Raw genomic sequence first — 20,229 nt, forward strand, 5'->3', positions numbered from 1 at the left:
GGTAAGTCTCACAGTAAGAAAATAAGAGCACATGTTTGGATTAGGAAAATTTAAACTAGGGGAGTGAATGAAGGACAAAAACAATAAAATAAGAAGAAATTACACTTAAGCTTATGTATTTTAAACTCTTCTACTACTCCTGTTTATTTCAGTTTTCATAAAATGGTTAATGCAATTTAAAATCCAGTTGATTTACTGTATGCTTAGCACATGGTACATTTTTATTATTTTTGAAAACATAAGGAAAAAATCAAGTTTCCTTTTTGATAAGAAACCTTAAAATTCTCAACATTTAAAGGACTTTCAAAAAAATGCTTATAAACATTGCATAAACAAATTACTTGATAAGTGATTCGTTTTCGTAACATTAAAAAAAAAGAAAGCTATATAAAGAATACAACATTGCCAAAATAATCTTAGGCTGCTTTAAATGTATATTCATAATGTAGAGGTGCAAACATTAACAAGCCAAACAACTGACTGAAATTAACACAGCTAGCAGAATAATGGCAGAAGAACCTGGGGTGGGTTTTTCTGAGTCAGTCCAGATGAGTACATTCACCATCACCAGACGTTCTGCAATTACACATTCTGACATGCTGCAAAGGGCTGAGTATTGTCAAAGTTACACAATTCCTGACTGGGGAGATTCTTATAGCCAGCTCCCATTTTCTGCACTTTCAATCACAGCATTCTTCTTTCCAGCTGTTCCATCTGCATCGCTTGTTTCTTCAAACACCGCCACTAAACTTGACAGAGTTGTGTGAGGATCAAGCAGTTTCACAACGGGTATGTCCACCTTTCTCTCCCGAAAGACACGGTTCTGAATTGTCATGGCTAACATCGAGTCCATGCCCAAAGACGAAAGTGGCGTATTCATGGTTAGCTCATCTGCATTCACTCCTGTGAGGTCACTCATCAGTGAGGTGATGTAGTCCTCAGATTTGAGAAAGGCAGTCTCGGGGACTTCAGCTTCCTCAGACGTTTCCATCTTTTTCATGTAATCTTCTGACATAAGTGTTACAAAGCGACTTTTGAGGGAAATAATCTGACGAAAAACATGATGATACAAAGTGTGAAAGTTCAATTTGGCAACAGATTGCTGCGGGTTGTTTATAAGTAAGGTCTTCCTGAGATAGTCATGAATTTCATGCACTTGCAGAATGTCTACGCCCTTGGATTCCAGAATGCTCTGAATGAGGTCTTGGTTGAGCAGAATGCCGAGGTTCAAAGCACCCCAGTTAATGGCCTGGCCTGAGAGCCCACAGTTCCTCCTGTAGAGGCAGAAGAGATCCAGGAAAGAGTTTGCAGCTGCATAGTTTGTCTGGGTGGCATTGCCCAGAAAGGAAGCAACAGAGGAGTAGCACACAAAGTAGTCAAGCTCCTGGTCTCTGGTAGCCCAGTGAAGATTTAGGGTCCCTGCTACTTTTGGGCTCAGCACTTTGTGGAAGTCAGCCAGCTTCAGCACTTCAAGGTGGCCGTCGTGTATAGCAACAGCACTTTGGAACACCCCTTTGATGGGACTCCCCACAAAGGTGGTGGCAATGGACTGGAAAGCTTTCTCAACATCGCTGCTCAAAGTCACATCACACTGTACAGACACTACTTTGCTCCCTTTGTACTGCTGCTGCAAAGCCCTTAACTCTTCTTGCTTCTCACTGCTGGGAATTCTCCTGGACAGAATTGCAATACACCCTCCCCCATTCTCAGCTATGAATTTCACTGTTTCAAAGCCAAGTCCAGTGAGCCCCCCAACTACTACATAAACAGCATTCTGCTTGAACAGCTGCTTCTGGGGCTCGTACAATGGGATATCTGAAAGCACACTGATGTCCTTCTGCCTTCTCAGGACAGCAAGGGGGACAGAAGTGCAGGTGAAATAGGACATCACAGAATTTAGCCCTTCAAAGTTCTCAGTCTGCTGAAAAACAGAACCTGAGAGATTTCTAAACCGTTTTATATCCATGGAACTGATCCAGGCATGTACAGTCTTCTGCACTTCCTTTAGAGGTGCTTTCCGGAAAAGGCGGGCAACAGCAAGGATATGAAAGCTGACGTTTTCATGATCAATTTCACTGACATTCTGGATGCATTCTGACTGTTGCCTGCCACACACGATCACCACATCTTTAAGAAAGGACATGTGGGCCAAGTCCTCCTGAGACAGTCTGTTGACTGGAGGAAGAATAACAAGGGCACTGCACAGGTTGATATACTGCAACATGTTAGGAGTGGGCTTTGCAAGGACTGTTCTCCAACCCATCTCTTCTGCTGCTGTAGAAAGAACATGGCACAGAACTGAGGATGGCTCTGTAGTAATAATACCCAATGTTCTGCCATGTTTTCCTTTGGGTAACCTCTGAGTGAAGATTTCCCATGCAATGATGAAGTATGACACACAAGGGACATTCTGGAGGAATGGGAATTTTCTTACATGGAAACAAACTGTTCCTGGAATCTGAACTCTGGATGATGCAGCAGTGGGATAACATGAAACCACGTGATCTCCCACTTTCACTTTTTTCACATCACTGCCTATTGCAGTGACTGTGCCACTGAAATCAAGAGCTAGAAGCCTGTGTTTGTCCCCAGCCTGGGAGTTCCAATATAGGGTATTACCAAAGTTACAGCTAGAAACACTAATGGGAAAATAATCTTCTGAGTGCAAACAAATTTTATCCACTTGAATTTCAACACTCTGTTTGTCAAGCTGAGTTGCAGTGCCACTGGATAATTCCCCAGACAAGTCTTTTGCTGTGTATGGATCAGAAGTGTACAAAGTGAATGATTGTGATTTCTGGAGTGATCTTACGGGTTGGATGTAATCTGCATCTACAAAAGGTGTGCGTCTGATTTCGGACACATAAATTCTTCCCTGGCTGATGCAGACTTCTGGATAGTCCCCACCTTTGTACTTGATAAGAACATCTGCTAACACTGAGATGTCCAGGGAAGTGGAGGAGCTGAGGTCAATCAACTGAAATGTGATTTCTGGAAATTCAACAATACAGGCTCTGGTCATGCCATACAATGCAAACGCACAGTTAATGTGGTCCACATATCTCTCTGTTGTTCTGTAGGTGATCACTCTGACGGAGCAGCGAGACCTCTTCTCTCTTAGGGCCACCACTACCTGGCGATAGGCTTCGCAGCACTTTGCCAACTGATCTACTGCTTTCCTCGAGGAATCTTCATTCAACTTTTGGATTCCCCACAGGAAGAGAATTTCATGATAGTCCTTAACCTCTGCTCTCATTTTGTTCTGTGCATCGCCTTCCATGAGGCAATCCCAGCCTTCATACATAACATATGTCGAAGCAGGATGCAAGTGTTTTTTGAGCTGCTCAGCTATCCCAAATTTGTCTGCAAACACAAGGACTCTGGGCTTAAACCCCAGATGTCCAATTGTCTGTGAAAGGGAGACTTCTTTCCATTTGTTTTGAAACAGAAACTCATTGTCTCTGGAAGACGATTCCTTCATGAAAGTGATGGCAACGCGCTTGAGCTCGGCCAAAACAGAGCCGTGTTTGTCCACAAAGCACCCACAGACCTCAAGGCAGTTCCCGGTGGATTTGCTCATTCTCATGTATATCATCATTTCCTCCTGCAGCGGGCGGAGCACCACCAGGCTGCCTATCCCTGAAGGAAAGCCTGCTCTGGAGTGGAGCGTCCTTGAGGTCAGGACAGCGGTCATCTGCAGAAAGCAGTCGAGCAGCACTGGGTGGATACAGTAGCTGTACATGTCTCTGGCGGTCTCCTCATTCACCTTTATGCTTGTTATAGCTTCCTTTAGCTCCTGGCAATAATGCACATCACTGAGCTGCCTGAATATGGAGCCATACTGAAAGCCAACCTGAGACAGTGCTTCATAAAGCTCCTCTCTGCTAATCACTGACTTGCATCTTTGATAGATGGCTTGCAAGGAGATGCTGCTTTCTTCCACCACACCTTCAAGGCCCTTGGCCACTTGGCCAGCAGCATAAACTGCGTTGGAGGAAGAGAGAACCTCAAAGGTTGTCATGGCTTTTTGTGGACTCAGCTTGATACTCAGCACTTGGGAATTCTGTGTAAGAACACACGGTGCAGAAAAACTGATACTCAGCTGGCAAGTGCTCAGAGGCACTTTGGCTTCTGAGCTGCTCATCACAGAGGCCAGACCAAGCTCCACATAGAAAGCACCAGGGACTAAGGCCACCCCATTGTTCTTGTGCTCATATAAGTACGGTGTCGTTTCCTGGGACACCAGGCAGCCAAACTCCAAGTTGTCACTGTTTATGCCGTAAATCAAAGAATGACTGGCGCTGACACCGCTTCGGCTTGCATGTTGAGGGATATCCAGGCTCATGAGTTTTTGGCGATCAAATTGATATCGTGGAATGGCCACAGGAACACTTTGATACCCATTATAAAAGTGCTGCCAGTTGGGATTAAATCCCAGTTCAAAGAGATTTCCTACCAGAGTGAAGAGCGTCTGATATTCTGCATCTGTTTGCAAAGAGGACAAGACCTTTGTGCCTTTCCCTAGCGTTTCTTTTATGCTTCGCTGCAGTGCTCGGTGAGGACTTATTTCCACAAACACCACGTTTTCCCTGCCTCTGGCTGCAGTTTGGATGGCTCGTGTGAAAGCAACAGGCTCACGAGTATGCTGCGCCCAGAATTTGCCCTGAGAAAAGTCATTTTCAGATGCAGCCATGCCAGTCAGTGTTGAAATCACTTCCATTTCCCCCTTCTGCTTTTCCAAAGGCTCTATCTGCTCCTCCAGCTCCCCAAGTATCATGTCCATGCTGGGGCTGTGGTACGCAGCTGGAACATTTAAAACATGAAGAAAGATGTTTCGCTGTCTGAAAGCTTCAGCTAACTCTCTCTGGACAGCTTCCACAGCCTCTACGCTCCCAGACAAGGTGCAGGAAATGGGGCTGTTGAAAGCAGCAATGCACACCTTTCCTGAGTAGGCATGCAGGCGTTCAGCAATCTCTTCAACGGGGATGTTTCCAACCACCAGCATTCTGCCACTGGGAGTCTTTGCCTGCAGCCTGCTCCGGTGATAAATCACTTTGACAGCATCTGCCAGGGACAGGTACCCAGCAATGTGTGCAGCAGCAACCTCCCCCACCGAGTGGCCAACAACAGCAACGGGCTTGATACCCCAGTGCTTCAGGAGGGAAGCTACAGCAACCTGCAGGGCAAACAGCAAGGGCTGACAAAGCTCTGGATTCAACAAGTCCTTTGGGCTATGATTTCTTGCTGGCAGGAGGCTGATGGCAGCATGCTGCTGAAAAAGGTCTTCTATTTCCTTACACTTGTCTCTGAACACCGGCTCTGAGCTCAGCAGTGCCTCACTGAACTCCTTCAGCGTGACACCGTTGCCGCAGAACACAAACACCAGCTGTGGTTCTGCTTTGGATATGGCAGGTTCCGTGCTCGCTGCCGACCTCAGCTCTTGCTGCAAGTGTTGGAGGGAATTTGTGACAAATGCTTTTCGGTACCTGTAGCTGGCGTGGCTTCTTCTGCAGGCAGAGGTATAGGCCAGGCTTGGGAGAGTTACGGAGTTCCTTGCGCTCAGCTGCTCAGCTGTGTCGGCCATTGTCATCTGAAGGGACTTAGGGGATGCTGCTGACAGCAGAACTAATTCCAGGGGCTTCTTAAAGGCAGGAAGAGGCTCTGGCTGCTTCACCTGCCTGACTACAACATGAGCATTGGTTCCTCCAAATCCAAAGCAGTTGACGCCAGCTACTCTTCCATATTCACTGGATTCTTCCCAGGGCTCTACAGCAGTGGCAACAGCAAGGTTTAATTTCTCCGTATCGATGCTGCTCATCTCCTTTGAGTAATGCAAGGATGGAACAATCTTCCCATGATGCATCATCAGGAGCACTTTGATTAACCCGGCTGCTCCAGCAGCTGATTCAGTGTGTCCAATATTTCCTTTCACTGAACCGATTTTCAGAATGGAAACTCGGGAAGACCTCTTTTTGCTAATGACATTACCAAGGCTTTCAGCTTCTGTAGGATCTCCAGCAGCAGTTCCTGTGCCATGGGCTTCAATGTACTGCACAACTGAGGGATCAACACGACTTCCATAAATGCTGCGCAGTAACTTCTCTTGCTCTATTTGAGACGGTCTCGTGATTGGAGTTATAGACTTGCCATTCTGATTGACTGCACTGATGTTTATCACACCCCAGATTTTGCTGTAGTCTTCCTTTGCCTGTTCCATGAAAAAGTGTAGTTTTCTTTAATAATACTAGTTGTCTGTGGTTAAAGGTGTTACCATGAACCTTACAAGCCTGTTACAAGCCCATGACTTATCCTCCATGTAGGGGGTGAGGTAACATGGCAGCACATAGTCTGAGAGAGGTCAAGAAAGATTTTGGGTTTGGGATATTTACTAAGGAAATCTGAGGCATATGTTATTTTCTCCTCCATACTTCCAGTTCAAAGAAGCAATATTGAACAAAAAATACTGAAAACAACAATAGTTGAAAGGATCCATATAGAAAGAAACAGACAGACTGAGTCTACTAAGACATGTCTCTGCAGCTGGTGTCATCACCAAGATTTTGGGGGTTTTGGCAATGATATGGCCTTTGCAGAGCTAGGCATGCTGGCATCAGATGGGGCTCACCTCTCTGAGTAACGAAGGAGAGTCTTTGCATGGGAACAAGCAAGACTCCTTGGAGAGCTTTAAACTAGTTATGATGGGGGAGGGCAGTAATATCAGGTTTGTCCCTAACAAACTGGGTAATAATATGAAAAAGTTAGAGGGTACTTCTGAGGCCCCTCTGGAGGTGACTCTGAGATGTACCAGGCACACTGGAGCACACCAGCAATCTTACAGAGACAAGCAAGGGGCTCCTGAGATAATAGAAGTCAACAGGGAAATATCAGAGAAACACCTTAGTACCAAAAGAAGGCTTACGAGGGATTACGTTGATCAAGCATCTACAGTCAAAGACACAACCACTAGACAGGGCTATGGGACATCCCTTCACACACCCACTGGAATATTGTCACCATAAAATACTTCTATTAAGTGCTGTACCCCCATGCACAGAGTATGGTGAACGAACAGGAGGAACAAGAGATCTGTGTGCAGCCGTTGGGCTTTGATCCCATTGCAGTTATGGACATGGTGGGAGAGCTCCCGTGACTGCAGTGTTGTCATGAAGGGCCACCAGCTGTTTAGGAGAGACAGACCAGGAAAGTGCAGTGGTGGAGTTGCACTGGATGTGAAGCAACGCTTGGAGTGTGCTGAGTTCTGCCCTGGTGAGGACAAAAGGGCGGGCTAGGAAGGGTGACACCATTGTGGGTGTTCACCACAGGCCGCCCGATCAGAAGGAGAGAGTGGATGAGGCCTTCTGCAGGCAGCTGGAAGCAGCCCCACAGTCACAGGCCCTGGTTCTTGGGGGGCTTTGACTGCCCTGACATCTTCTGGAAAAGCAAAACAGCAAAGCACAAGCAGTGCAGGAGGTTCCTGGAAAGCATTGATGACAATTTCTGTCCCAGGTAGTGAAGGATCCCACAAGGAATGCTTGGCTGCCTGACCTTAGACTAACAAACAGGGAAGGCCTTGCTGGACATGCAGCACTTGGGGCAGCCTTGGCTGCAGAGACCACGAGACTGTAGAGTTCAGTATTGAAGGAAGAGGTAGCAGGACAGAGAGACAGATTTCAAACTCCAGGACTCCAGGAGAGCTAACTTTAACATCTTTAGGGATCTTGGAAGAATTCCATGGGAGAAGACCCTGAAGGGAAGAGGGGTCCAAGAGAGCTGGTCGACATTCTAGGCTCACTTCCTACAGGTTCAAAGATAGTGCATCCCAATAAGAGAGAAAGCAGGTAAAGCAGGCAACAAATCTCTGTGGATGAATAAAGAAGTCCTATCATTACTCAGATGTAAGCCAGAAACATATAGGAGATGGAAGCAGGATCAGGCCACTCAAAGTGAATGCAGAGAGGTTGTCAGAGTAAGCAGAAATGAGACTAGAAAGGCCAAGGCACATCTGGAATGAAATCTGGAATGAAATCTGGCCAAAGATTTTCAGGCTAACAAAAAGGGCTTTTTCAAATCCATCACAACAAAAGGAAAATTAAGGATCAATTTTAACACTAAAGGACTCCTGGATCCATTAGCAAATGGAGGGGGGAGCCTGGTAACAGGGGACGCAGAGAAGGCTGTGTTATTGAATGCTTTCTTTGCACCTATCTTTACTGACAAGACCAGCCCTCAGGAATTTCTGACCCAGGAGACCAGATTAAAGGAATGCTGAAAGGAAGACTTTCCCTTGCCCAAGTAGGAATGGGTCAGAGAACCCCTAAATGAACTTGACATCCACAAGTCCAGGGGCTCTGACAGGATGCATCCATGAGGTCTGAGAGAGCAGGAGGACAACATGGCAAGGCTGCTCACAATCATCTTTGAAAGGCAATCATAAGACATGCCTGAGGACTGGGAGAACCAATCTTCAGAACTGGCAAGAGGGACCCCAATCCTCAAAAATGGCAAGAAGAAGGACCAATGAACTACCAATCAGTCAGCCTCTCCTCAATTCCTGGAAAAGTGATGGACCACCTCATTCTGGAGGCCATCTCTGTCCACAAGGAAGGTAAGGTGATCAGGAGTGGTCATGGATTCCTTGGAGGTAAATCATGTTTGATCAACCTGATTGATTTCTATGATGAAACCACCACCTGGATGAATGAGGGGAGAGCAGTGGGTATTGTCTACTTCAACTTTATCGAGGCTTTTGTCTCTCACAGTGTCCTCAGGAAGTGTGGACTGCATGAGTGGACAGAGACGTGGATTGAGAACAGACTGAATGGCAGGTCCCAGAGGGTGATAAGCAGTGGCACAGGGTCCAGTTGGAGATCTGTCACTAGTGGTATCCCCTGGGCCCATATTGTTTAGTTTATTCATCAAGGCTTGGATGAAGAAGCAGAGCCTCCTCAGCAAGTTCACTATCAACACAAAGCTGGCAGGAGTGGCTGATACCCCAGAGGGCTGGGCAACCCTTCAGAGGGACCTCAACATGTTGGAGAGATGGACAGAGAAGAACAGCCTGAAATTCAACAAGGGCAAGTGCAGGGTCCTGTACCAGGGGAGGAATAACCCCCTCCACCAGGACAGGTTGGGGGTCAACCTGCTGGAAAGCAGCACTGTGGAGAAGGACCTGGGGGTCCTGGAGGACAACAAGTTGTCCATGAGCCAGCAGTGGGGGTCCAAGGAGGCTGATGGGATCCTGGGCTGTATTAGAAAAAGCATTGCCAACAGTTGAGGGAGGTGATCCTGCCCCTCTACTCAGCCCTGGTGAGCCCAAAACAGGAATGCTGTGTCCAGTTCTGGGTTCCTCAGTACAAGAAAGTCATGGAGCTAATGGAGTGGGTCCAGAGGAGAGCTATGAAGATGATGAAGGAGCTGGAGCATCTCTCTTATGAGGAAAGGCTGAGGGAGCTGGGCCTGTTCAGCCTTGAGAAGAGAGGACTGTGAAGGGGCCTCATCAGTGTCTGTAAGTATCTTAAGAGGTGTCAAGAAGGTGGAACCAGGCCCTTGGTGGTGCCAAGTAACAGGACAAGAGGCAATGGGCTGAAACTGAAGCACAGGAAGTTCCACCTGAAAATGAGGAAGAAATTTTTCACTGTTCAAGTGACCAAGCAAAAGAACAGGTTGTTCAGAGAGGGATTGGATTCTCCCTCACTGGAGACAGAATGTGTCAAGAATCATCAGGACACAATACTGTGCAACTTGATCTAAGACGACCCAGCTTGAGCAAGGAGTTTGGACCAGAAAATTCACTGTGGCCCCTTCCAACCTGAGTGATTCTGTGCTAATCACATGCTTTTTCTGTAGAGAAGAGAACAAAACAACACAACAAAGCCAAGAACAACCAGAATATGATGCTAACTTCTAAATGTGAGTTCATTTTCCCTATGTTAGGGAAAGTTGATAAATTCAAAATAAATGCTTCATTATTCTTAAACTTAGATTGGAAAAACTTCTCTGGAATAGTCATTATTAGAGCTGAAGACACAAAATTCAGACAAGCAACCAGTCTTAATTCAGGCTGCTTCACAAAAAATCTTACCTTTTTCAGCGGTTTGAGGAAAACAACACCACAGCCTTCTCCCCTTCCATAGCCATCTGCTTTTTTGGAGAAGGGTTTGCTTATGCCCTCTGGAGAGATCATTTTGGCTTTAGTGAGAGATACAAAGGTGCGGGGGTGAATGATGCAGTTCACCCCACCACAGATCGCTGCCTCACAGTCTCCTGGAGTCAAACAGAAACATATTCATGTTGAGATGGCCCTGGTGATAGACAGAAATGGTAGCAATTCTGATTTTGTTGTCCAGCACCTCTTCAGTCCCATTACCTGATTTAATGGCTCGCAAGGCATAGTGCAGAGCAAAAAGAAAAGACGAACACGCAGTGTCGACAGTCAGAGATGGTCCAGTCAGATTAAATGTGAAAGAGACCCTGTTGGCAGCAATGCTCATTGCTGTTCCAGTACCATCATAATGATTTATTTCATTCACAGCTCTGCTGGCCATGATTTCATAGTCTCGATTCATGAGACCTGGAAAACATCAGATACATGTCAAGTTAACCCAAGACAACAATAGGCATGTACAGCTCAAAACCTGGTGGTATCGTTAAGTGTTAAGATGAAACCATATGGCATCAGGGCTCCTGTCAGGAAGCTTTGCTCCAACACAAGTCAAAGGGAGAAGTCACTGCAATTTCCCCTGGACCCAACCTACACACACATACCTAACACTTGAAATTCCTACCTGCCCAAGAAATGACAGGAAATTCCTACCTGCCCAGGAAATGCCCTTTCTGATGGCTCAGCTCACTGTATCATGCAGCTAAGATCTCTGTAGTCTGCTTAGACATCTGTATCCCGCTTTGAGACTGAGATACACTTTTGAGACTCAGATTGTTTTAGTTTAGCTATGACAAGATTTATCAACAAGTTACAAAGACGGTAGTTCAGACATAAATGTACAAGACATTAGCTTCATTTCCTCACATGTACCGAGTTAAAGGTCACAGCACAAACTACATCCAATACTTTGTATTTATCCTTTTTTTCACACTTGCAACCAATAAAAAATAGTAAAGAAGAGCAGGGCCTGTGAGACCAGTTGTGTCCTCTTTCTGAGAATGCAATGTTTGAAATATGGTGGATCCCCAAGTCCATAAGCACATGTGGAAAGCGCAGTAGCTCTATTCAGAGAGGAAGGAATAGTGCCCTCAATGGAAGTAGAGCATCTCTCTGACTAAAATAATCTAAAACATTTCCCCTATAGGTGCATCAAGCAAACTCCCCCAGAAAACTCCTTTTTAAAGAGACACAAATTACACCAGCAATAATGTGCTGATACTCTACTATTGTCCTTTAAATATCTTTCAACAGCATCTGGTATCATCTTGTCTGTAACTTTTTGGGAGTAACAAAGGCAGTGTGACAAGTGCACCCTGGTACCATTCTAATGTTCACAGGAGGATTTCTGCTGCTTTAAAAGGATAGTAATCCCCAGAACACCTCAACCAAAATTATACTGGAAAACAGCATATTGGGGGGAAAGTGTAGGCCTGTGTAGAAGCCCAGAAGATAAGGAGCTAATGTGTACGTGTCAAACACCGATTGCCGGATAGCCAGGGAGCCATCCAAGGATTGTCAGTAATAACCAAGAATTGTTAAATAAAGCACAATGAGATGGGACCATGTGGAGGTAGGGCAGCACTTCTCTGGGATAAACATCCTTGTTCTGCTCCACAGAGACACAATCACAGAATCAACTAGGTTGGAAAAGACCACTGAAATCAAGTCCGCTGCATGGAGAAACACCACCATGCTGAAAAGACCATGGTACTAAAAGACACATCCAGTCTTTTCTCAAACACTTCCAGGGACAGTGACTCCACCACCTCCCTGGGCAGCTGATTCCTGTATCAAATCACCCCTTTCTGTGAAGAATTTCTCCACAATGTCCACTCTAAAACTTCCCTGGCACAGCCTGAGGCCATATCCTCTCATCCTGTCTCCAGCTGCCTGTGAAAGAGGTTGATCCCCATATCACTACACCCTCCTTTCAGGCAGTTGTAGACAGCAATAAAATCACCCCTGAGCCTCCTCTTCTCAGGCTATACACCACCAGCTCCCTCAGCTGTTCCTCACAGGACTTGTGCTCCACACCCTTCCCCAGCTCTGATGCCTTTCTCTGGACTTACTCCAGCACCTTAATCTCCTTCCTGAATTGAGGGGCCCAGAAGTGGACACAGAACTCAACCATGTGGCTTCACCAGTGCCATACACAGTGGAAGAATCACTGCCCTGCTCCTGTGGTGACACTATTGCTGACACAGGCCAGGATGCCACTGGCCTTCTTGGCCACCTGGGCACACACTGGCTCATGTTCAGCTGCTGACCACCAGCACCACCAGGTCCTTTTCTGCTGGGCACTTTTCTACCACTCTACCCCCATCAACAAACAATGGGCAGCACCAGGACAGAAACAGGAATGAAATATTGACCCAAGGTAAGTCTGGGGAAGATGAAGACCACCCAAGAACCAAGACCTACAAAAAGGTCTGAAAGAAGGAACTGGACATGATAATTTGTATAGAAAGACAGCAACCCATCTTCAGGGCAGGGAAACATATCTATAAAAAGGTACCCCCAACAAATCTGTGGGGTCCTCCAAGACCCTGGTCATCTCATTTGCCAGACCACCATTGCAACAAGGACGGCAATCTCTTTTTCTTTTTCTCTCTTTCATTCTCTCTTCTCTTTCTCTCTCCCTTTCTTTAACTCATCTCCTCCTTTCCCCCTTTTCTTCCACCCTACACCATTATCCCCAACCCACTGCCATGCGCTGATGTAGCAAGTCAGAGACCAACATTCCAATTTCCATGCCAAGTGTGTAATGTACTAAGAAAACATCTCCTGCAGAGAAAGAAATTATTCATCTTGGGTGTTCCCTTCCCCTTAAGGGTGGAACATCATAGCCTGGCTTGGGAGTATCTTTTCTAAGAAGTCTTGGGCTGCAGATGCAGTTTCCTGCTTCCCTTCAGTGCCTGAACATAGGAAGAAGAGCACCAAAAAGAGATACAGGAATTGTACCACGAACTTCTAGAGTAGCCTGGTAATTCTTACCAAAAGTAACCACTAGTGCCATAGCACAGTAGCTTTGGATCTCCAGTCTAGATCCAGTGCTAGATAACATATTGAAAGGTTATGAAGGATTGCTCCAATCTTTGTGAGCTTCAAATACACTTTCTTTGACATGAAATTTTCATCTTACCAATAAAAACACCTGTTTTGGTGCCACTGATAGATTCCACAGGGACTCCTGCATCCTCCAGGGCTTTGTATGTGCACTCCATCAGTAATTTCTGTTGTGGATCCATGCGTTCTGCTTCCATATTATTAATCCCAAACAGGTGGTTGTCAAATGAATTAAATCTGAAATACACCGACCAGAATAAAATATGACAGATGTATATAACATCCATTTATTTCTAGACCCACAGTAAACATCTTTTGCAACTTCATGAAAAGCTGAGCAGTAACTGGTGTTTTGGCCACAGTTCCCATTTATGAAATTCAGAAGAAAATGTTTATAAGCCAAAGATGCTTCATTTTATCAATGCTTCTGCATTTCAGAGTTAAGAGCCCACTCCTACCCATTTCTATTCTCGTGGTTATTGCACTGCTACCAACTGGACTCCTCAAACTATGAAATGTGCAGAATGAGACTCCCTCTGCAGTAATGTGGTCAGAGCTTCAACAAGTTATAAACAAAATGAGAATCTCTCCTCCCTGCAAAGAATCCCCCACAAAACCTGGTTTTCTAGGTTTGTTTTCTTGGGTTTTTTTCAGATTATTTTCAGCAAATACAGACCAATGCTCTAAATTTAAAACCAAAAAGTAGAGCATCAGCTCAGGTCTGTTTTCAACAGATACCCATGCTTCTCTAAAAATACATTCATAAAACAGGCCCATGCTTACAAAAGACCAAGTCCAACTTTAATCTTGGATCCCAAGATCAGATTTATATTGCCTTTTATAATTTCTTGATTTCAGAGCAGGATTCAATATCTAACATGGGACTAAGCATTAAAGTAATTCTGGATCCTATGGTTCAACCCTGCCAAGTACAAATTTCAAGAGACAATAAGATTTCTTCTGTGCATGTCAACTTCTCCTTTGAATGAAGCTCTACACCCTGAGGATTTTAGGTGAATGTGGGATTCAAATAAAAGACACTTATTTTGACCTTACTGTAATTTGCTATTCTTCCCCCTATCACAGCCCCTGAGCAGCTGTGCCCATAGTCTAAGTACTACAAAAGTCAGTGGTGCAGCAGGATAACAGACTCACTCATCCAGAAGAGCAGCTCGTGTTGTACATATTTTTCCTGGCTTGTTACCATCTGCATCATACCACTCCTTGGTATTAAACCTCTCGGGGGGGATTTCTACGGTGCAGTTTTTGCCTTCCACCAGGACCTTCCAGAAATTGTCAATTCCATCTCCTGTTGTACAAAGTTTTTCAAACAGATTAAATGATGTGCTCCCCCTCCCCATGCAGACTCAGAAATGCAAAATCAGCAACAAGGACCTCCCACCTGTAAATCTAGGCTGCTCAAGCAGACTTGCCACAGAAAGAAGTGATCATTCTTTAGTGAGAGGAAAATGAAAAAGTATGACTGATCCCCTCACTGCTTGTCTAAAAGCAAAGGAACCCCACAAAATCCTTGACCACCTTCTCTCTGCCGTCTCAGTGCATCTACTCCACCTACTGTAATAAAGCAAGAAGCTTTCTTCCAGGAAAACCCAATCTGTTCATATTACAGGCATGGCTAAGATAAGAATGTCCAGCCCTTCATCTGCCCTGTTCCTATGGATGCAGAGTTCTGTAACACTACATAATCACCCAGCCAGTGAACACACAGAAAGTTCAAATCATCCCAGACTTATCCAGCTCATTTGTATGAGTTTCATGTGCACCTCAATGCCCTGCCCACAGCCAGCACTGCAGCTTCTTTTGTCTGCCTGTCTGTCAGCAGACAAATTTAAACTAATCCGTTTCCACCACAGCACCACCTTTCAAAAAGATCCCACAAGGAACAAAGCAACAATCCAACTAAGGGGCAAACCAACAACTGTTGGTTTCCTCCATTTCAACATTAATAAAACTCTCTGATTTCAAACAGCCTGCTTTGCTTTTACCCCAAAGTTACCTCCAGGAAAGTTGCATGCTATTCCAACAATAGCAACTTCATCTGCAGTCTCGATCTCCATCTCCGGGGCTACACAAGACAGAAGCACTGTCAGTCCAGTCCAGCAATTATGCATTTACCATTGAATAAATATTAGGTTAAAGCATGAACTTCCGACAAACACACAAACTTGTTCAAAACTTACTTAATCTGGAATGATCTATTGCTGGTTGTGGTGACAAATAACAATGCCCACACGAGTGCTGTACTACATTCTTCTTCTTGTCTCTATTTCCAGAGGGAATTCCCCACTTAATTCCCCAAACTCTCTCATGCACACACACTTCCTTTTTACTGTTTAACCTCTGCTAACAAATGGTGAATCTTTTCAACAAATTAGATGGCAAAGACAAGCATTCTCTTTGGGGTCAAATTAAATACCCCAGGATAGAATTGACAGATGATTTCTTTTTCCTTGATTCTGAGAAAGGAACTTGTCAGAAGAGAATCAATTCAATTGACCCAATTAGAACTCACTAGGAAGCCCTGCTCTAATCCCTACCGTCCTCTTGGACTTCCTTCTATCCACAAAGAGGAGAAGACTCCTCTGGAAAGGTTTTGTGGGGGATTCTTGGCAGTGGGGAGAGCTTTCCATGCCAGGGATAGCACAGCAAGTCCCAAAGAGCTTTTCTCAGTCACTGACTGACAGTAGTGAAGCAGAGGTGAGGCTGTTTCACAGCCCCACACATTAGTCAGAGTTAATATTTCTTGGGGGTTTGCTTTGAAAGGTGAAAGTAGGAATAACTGCTCAGATTCCTACTTTGAAAAATTTACTTCTTAGTTCCATTAGCTACAACAGAAAAAGTTAAAAAGCCACCTAGCAAAAATAAGTAGATGAGAATCTGACTTTCTCTGAGTAAATTCTTTTTTACTAATAATGTAAATTCAAAATTGACACAAGCATTTTTTTCTTTGCATTGTTTCCAAATTGTCTATGAATTTTATGATTCTATGATTTCATATTTTAAGGTGACTGCTAAACTAAAGCTGAAAATCCCAATTAAATACTTCTATCACAAAGGTACTTTTAAGCATTTTTCCTAAGTTAGCATTTAAATAGCAAATAATGGAAAAGTAAGGACCCTTCAAGCACAAGATAGAACATATCTTTGGCATCTCTAGAACTATCCTGTGATCTATGTAACTCTTACCTTGTATCATCCCAGTGGGGTGAAGATATAAGCTGAGTCTGTGGAAGTCATTTATGTAGGTTTCTTATTGAAATACACATCCTATGTCATGGGGAAAATGCAAATGTGATTAATCAGTGACCTGACTAAAGTTCAAAACCACTTCCTTGTAGTTGTAAATTTCTTGAAGTCAGCAATGACAAGAGTATTTTCCATCATCTTTCAGTTAGCAAATAATAAACTGAAGTTATGTTTTAACAAACCATAGATTCATAGGATTGTTTGCATTGTAAGGGACCTTGAAGATGCCCTACACTCAGGCCCCCTGCGAAGGGCAGGGCATATTACACTGGAATAAGTTGCTCAACACCCCATACAGCTTGACCTTTTTTACTTCCAGGGACGGAGTATCAACAAATTCTCTGGGCAACCTGTAAAGAATTTCTTCCTAATACTATTCTCTTTCAGTTTAAAGCCATTCGTCCTTATCCTATCACCACATGACCTTCTAAAAAGTCCCTCTCCATCTTTCTTATAGGGGCCTATAGGTACTGGCAGGCTGCTATATGATCTTCCTAGGGCTTTCTTTCTACAGGCTGAATAACCCTAGCTCTCTGAGTCTGTCTTCATAGGTGAGGTGCTCCAACCCTCTGATCATCATGAAATAGCCCAGTAATTTTTTATGATCTTAGGAATATGATTTAAAATACTGTGTCTTTAAAGTAACAATTCAATTTGATTTGCTCTTAATATCAATAAATATGAACAAGTGTTTAAACCTCCATCTATTTGTTTGAAGCATTGTGAAAAGAAACTTTCCCAGTTCTGCCTCAGAAGGCTTTAGAATTTTTAGGATTTGGCTAAACTTTTCTGAGTTACTAATTAGTCAACTAAAGAATCTTAACAAAACACAAGCAAATGTTATATGAGAAATTATTGAATCCCCCTTCCTAAACCAGGAGGGAAAGCCATGGACTGCAAATAGAACATAAATAAAGTACAGAAAAGACTTCCACCAGCCCTCAAGGCAATGTGCTGTTGAATTTCCTGTCATATGTCCTAAGAGAATATTTTAATTTTTCCTCACCACTTCTATTTTTGGTAATTCATGTGGTGACTGTAACACATTCTGCAATACACATACTTTCCAGTTGTGGGTGCAGAATGTGATGAGGGTAATTTGCTCACTAAAATTCAAAGGAAAAAATCTACTTAGGATAATACAGCTAAGTTTGAAAGGGAATTTATTTATTTTTTAATGACACTAATAATAAAGCCACAGTTTCTATTTGGGGTCAAGATTAAATTACAACAGTGTAATCTGTCTCCTGGAAAACAGAGCATAGTCTTTATGTAAAAATATGTTTGCATGAGAACCTTTTCAATGAAAATGTGTTGTATGTTAATTTTGTATCATAAAAGCTAATTTTCATAACATATAGAATTATCCAGCTGAGTAAGAATATTACCTATAAAACTCTTCTAACTATATGTGAGTGCCGTCAAGAAGAAAACACACATCCTCAATAAATCCATTCCTATTTATTCCAGGGTGTAAAATTAATCAGTTGTACTACAAGAGCTGGGACCCCTCTTGAAACTCGGCTGATTGACTCACACTAATACATGTATCTGTTGAGGATACCCCTCTATGGAATATAAAAATTAGGCCTACTGTAAAATTCCATAACTATTTCAAAACCTGTTGAACCAATACCTAAGAGATACAGTATTGTGATATCCCTCACACTCACTACCTATAAAAAAATCCACTGATTCCTAGGAATCATTAGTCAGTGCCCTTTTCATGGGGTAAGGGCACTGACTAATGAGAAATGCCTTAAAGGTTACAATTGAATTTACATTTTGAACTATTGGATACTATTTCTGTATGATTACTCATGTTATTTCTTCAGCTCTTATCTTCTTATCCTTATTAATCAACGACGCAGACACCCCATAAACTGAAGAAGGTAGCAGGAAAAGAACCATTTATTATACTGAGTCATGGAGTAGACGTCAGAGACTGAAAACGTTCATGCCTCAAAGATTAATATAAAGTCTTCCTCATTATAGCAAAACTATAATGAAGTTTTTGCTTCATTGAAGCCCACCCCTCCCTAAAAACTGCCTGACTGGAACTGAAAAACAGTGCTGAGATTAGACAAAGAGAAACCCATTCATCACTCATGTAAGACCCAGGGAGAAGTAAACAAGGAAAAAAAGTCAAACCCTGCAGCAGCACTGAGATTCTTCCCTGGCTGGGTTTGGGGTGGGGGAGATTACAGCCCACAGAAGCCAGTTTTACACAGATTCCCCCCTGAAACATGGGGAAAGGAGGTTTGGGGGTAATCTCTGGTCAGAGGCAACAAACCATTCTCCCTTACACAAGCTGTGGAACCCCCAACCCCACAGGCCACATCCAAAGGATCTTCAAGTGAGAGGCAGCTGAGGGGGTGCCTTAATCCCTCAAAGACACCCCAAAGTGGTCCCCAGGGTGATGCACCAAATCCAGAGACTGCTGTAAGTGACAATGGCAAACCCTCCCCCCCTCTCCCACCCCATCCCTCAGGGAGACAGCTGGGTTTTCCTACCTAGCCTGAGGTTATAGTAACCCATTGGATTCTATGCTTTTTTGGGGCACCTTCATCACCAAGACGACCAGCTGGAGAGGATCAATGGAACATTGTTGTGATCACGGATAGTGATATCTTCTTTATTCTGTCTCTGTCACTCTCTTTCTTACCCCCCTCTTTTCTATTTCTTTCTTTCTCTTTCTCTCTCACATTTACTATCAAATAAAACCCTTTACTACTGACTTTAGCATATGGTCTCATGTTGTGTATAGGTCAAACAAAGGGAAGGCCTTGTAAAATCACGGCTCAGGCGTGTTACTTTGGCTAAGCAGAAAAGGACTGTGGGAAAGTGACACAGCTGAACACAAGTAGAAATACAAGTTATGTACCCATTGCATGTTCACATCGTGGTGTATGGTTGTTAGTTGAATTATGTTTGATATGATTAAAAACCATGTAGCTGATGACCGGCTAACTGCTTAAAAAGCCCTTGGAATAAAGGGCTCTCCTTTGCACCTGCCTGGGGACCCTGCATCACTACAGACCCTCACCTCACAGTCTTGTTAGCATCTTAATTTGGGCAGAGGCATTGCTAATAATTTTAATAAGTGAATCTCAACACCCTCTAAGACCAAGGGGAAGCCTTACTTTCTCCAGCCTTCTCTCACCTCCCAGTTCTGGGACTCCCGAGGGCCATTCCCAGCAGTAAAGTCTGAGGAAAAGAAGGCTTTCAGAAATTCTGCCTTCTCCGTGTCTTCCATTACCAGAACATCCTTCTAATTCAGCAGCGAGCCAACATTCTCTGCAATCTCCCTTTTAATGCTGCTGTAATTGTAGTAGCCCTTCTCTTCTAAAGCCCTATCCCATGGCTTTCCTTTAAGTAGGTCTTTCAAGAGGCCACAGTTAGCTCTTCAATAGTTTAGGAATCTAGTCCTTCCTAAGGCTTTGCTTCCTCCATGCAGGATCCTGAGTTCCAGCATCTCATGGTTACTACAGCCAAGGCTGCCCCCAAATTTCACATCTTCAACCCATCCCTCGTGGTTTGTTAGTACAAGGTCCAGCAACATGTCCCAGATCTGCCCCTTCCCTGCCTCATGCCCACTCCCAAATGACCCAGAAGAGGAGAGTGAGAAACACAAAGACTTGATACTCTGCAAGCATTGCTCAGCAATGACCAACCCCAGATGGTCACAAGTCTACTACAGCCTGACAGTGACCAGCACAGCACAGAGATCTGCC

The 20,229-nt window shown here is 44.1% G+C and overlaps 1 protein-coding gene across 1 annotated transcript; it reads right to left on the reverse strand.

Moving 5' to 3' along the window:
• Positions 1-557: 557 nt before the first annotated feature.
• On the reverse strand, positions 558-15,360 carry LOC134429367 (mycocerosic acid synthase-like). Its single transcript, XM_063176516.1, has 6 exons — positions 15,246-15,360; positions 14,384-14,537; positions 13,305-13,465; positions 10,367-10,570; positions 10,082-10,263; positions 558-6,208 (listed from the first exon to the last, which is right to left on the reverse strand). The coding sequence occupies exons 1-6, from the start codon at positions 15,358-15,360 to the stop codon at positions 653-655; spliced, it is 6,372 nt and encodes a 2,123-aa protein (XP_063032586.1). The 3' UTR covers positions 558-652.
• Positions 15,361-20,229: the final 4,869 nt, after the last annotated feature.

Source organism: Melospiza melodia, chromosome 1 (assembly GCF_035770615.1).
Source record: "Melospiza melodia melodia isolate bMelMel2 chromosome 1, bMelMel2.pri, whole genome shotgun sequence".
NCBI classification, from domain to species: Eukaryota; Metazoa; Chordata; class Aves; order Passeriformes; family Passerellidae; genus Melospiza; species Melospiza melodia.

Coding starts and splice junctions, on each gene's coding strand:
- LOC134429367 (XM_063176516.1), bottom strand. CDS start 15,360: ATGCATAATTGCTGGACTGGACTGACAGTGCTTCTGTCTTGTGTAGCC. Junction 14,538..15,245: donor AGCATGCAACTTTCCTGGAG/GTAACTTTGGGG, acceptor TTTGTACAACAG/GAGATGGAATTGACAATTTC. Junction 13,466..14,383: donor CGAGCTGCTCTTCTGGATGA/GTGAGTCTGTTA, acceptor GGTGTATTTCAG/ATTTAATTCATTTGACAACC.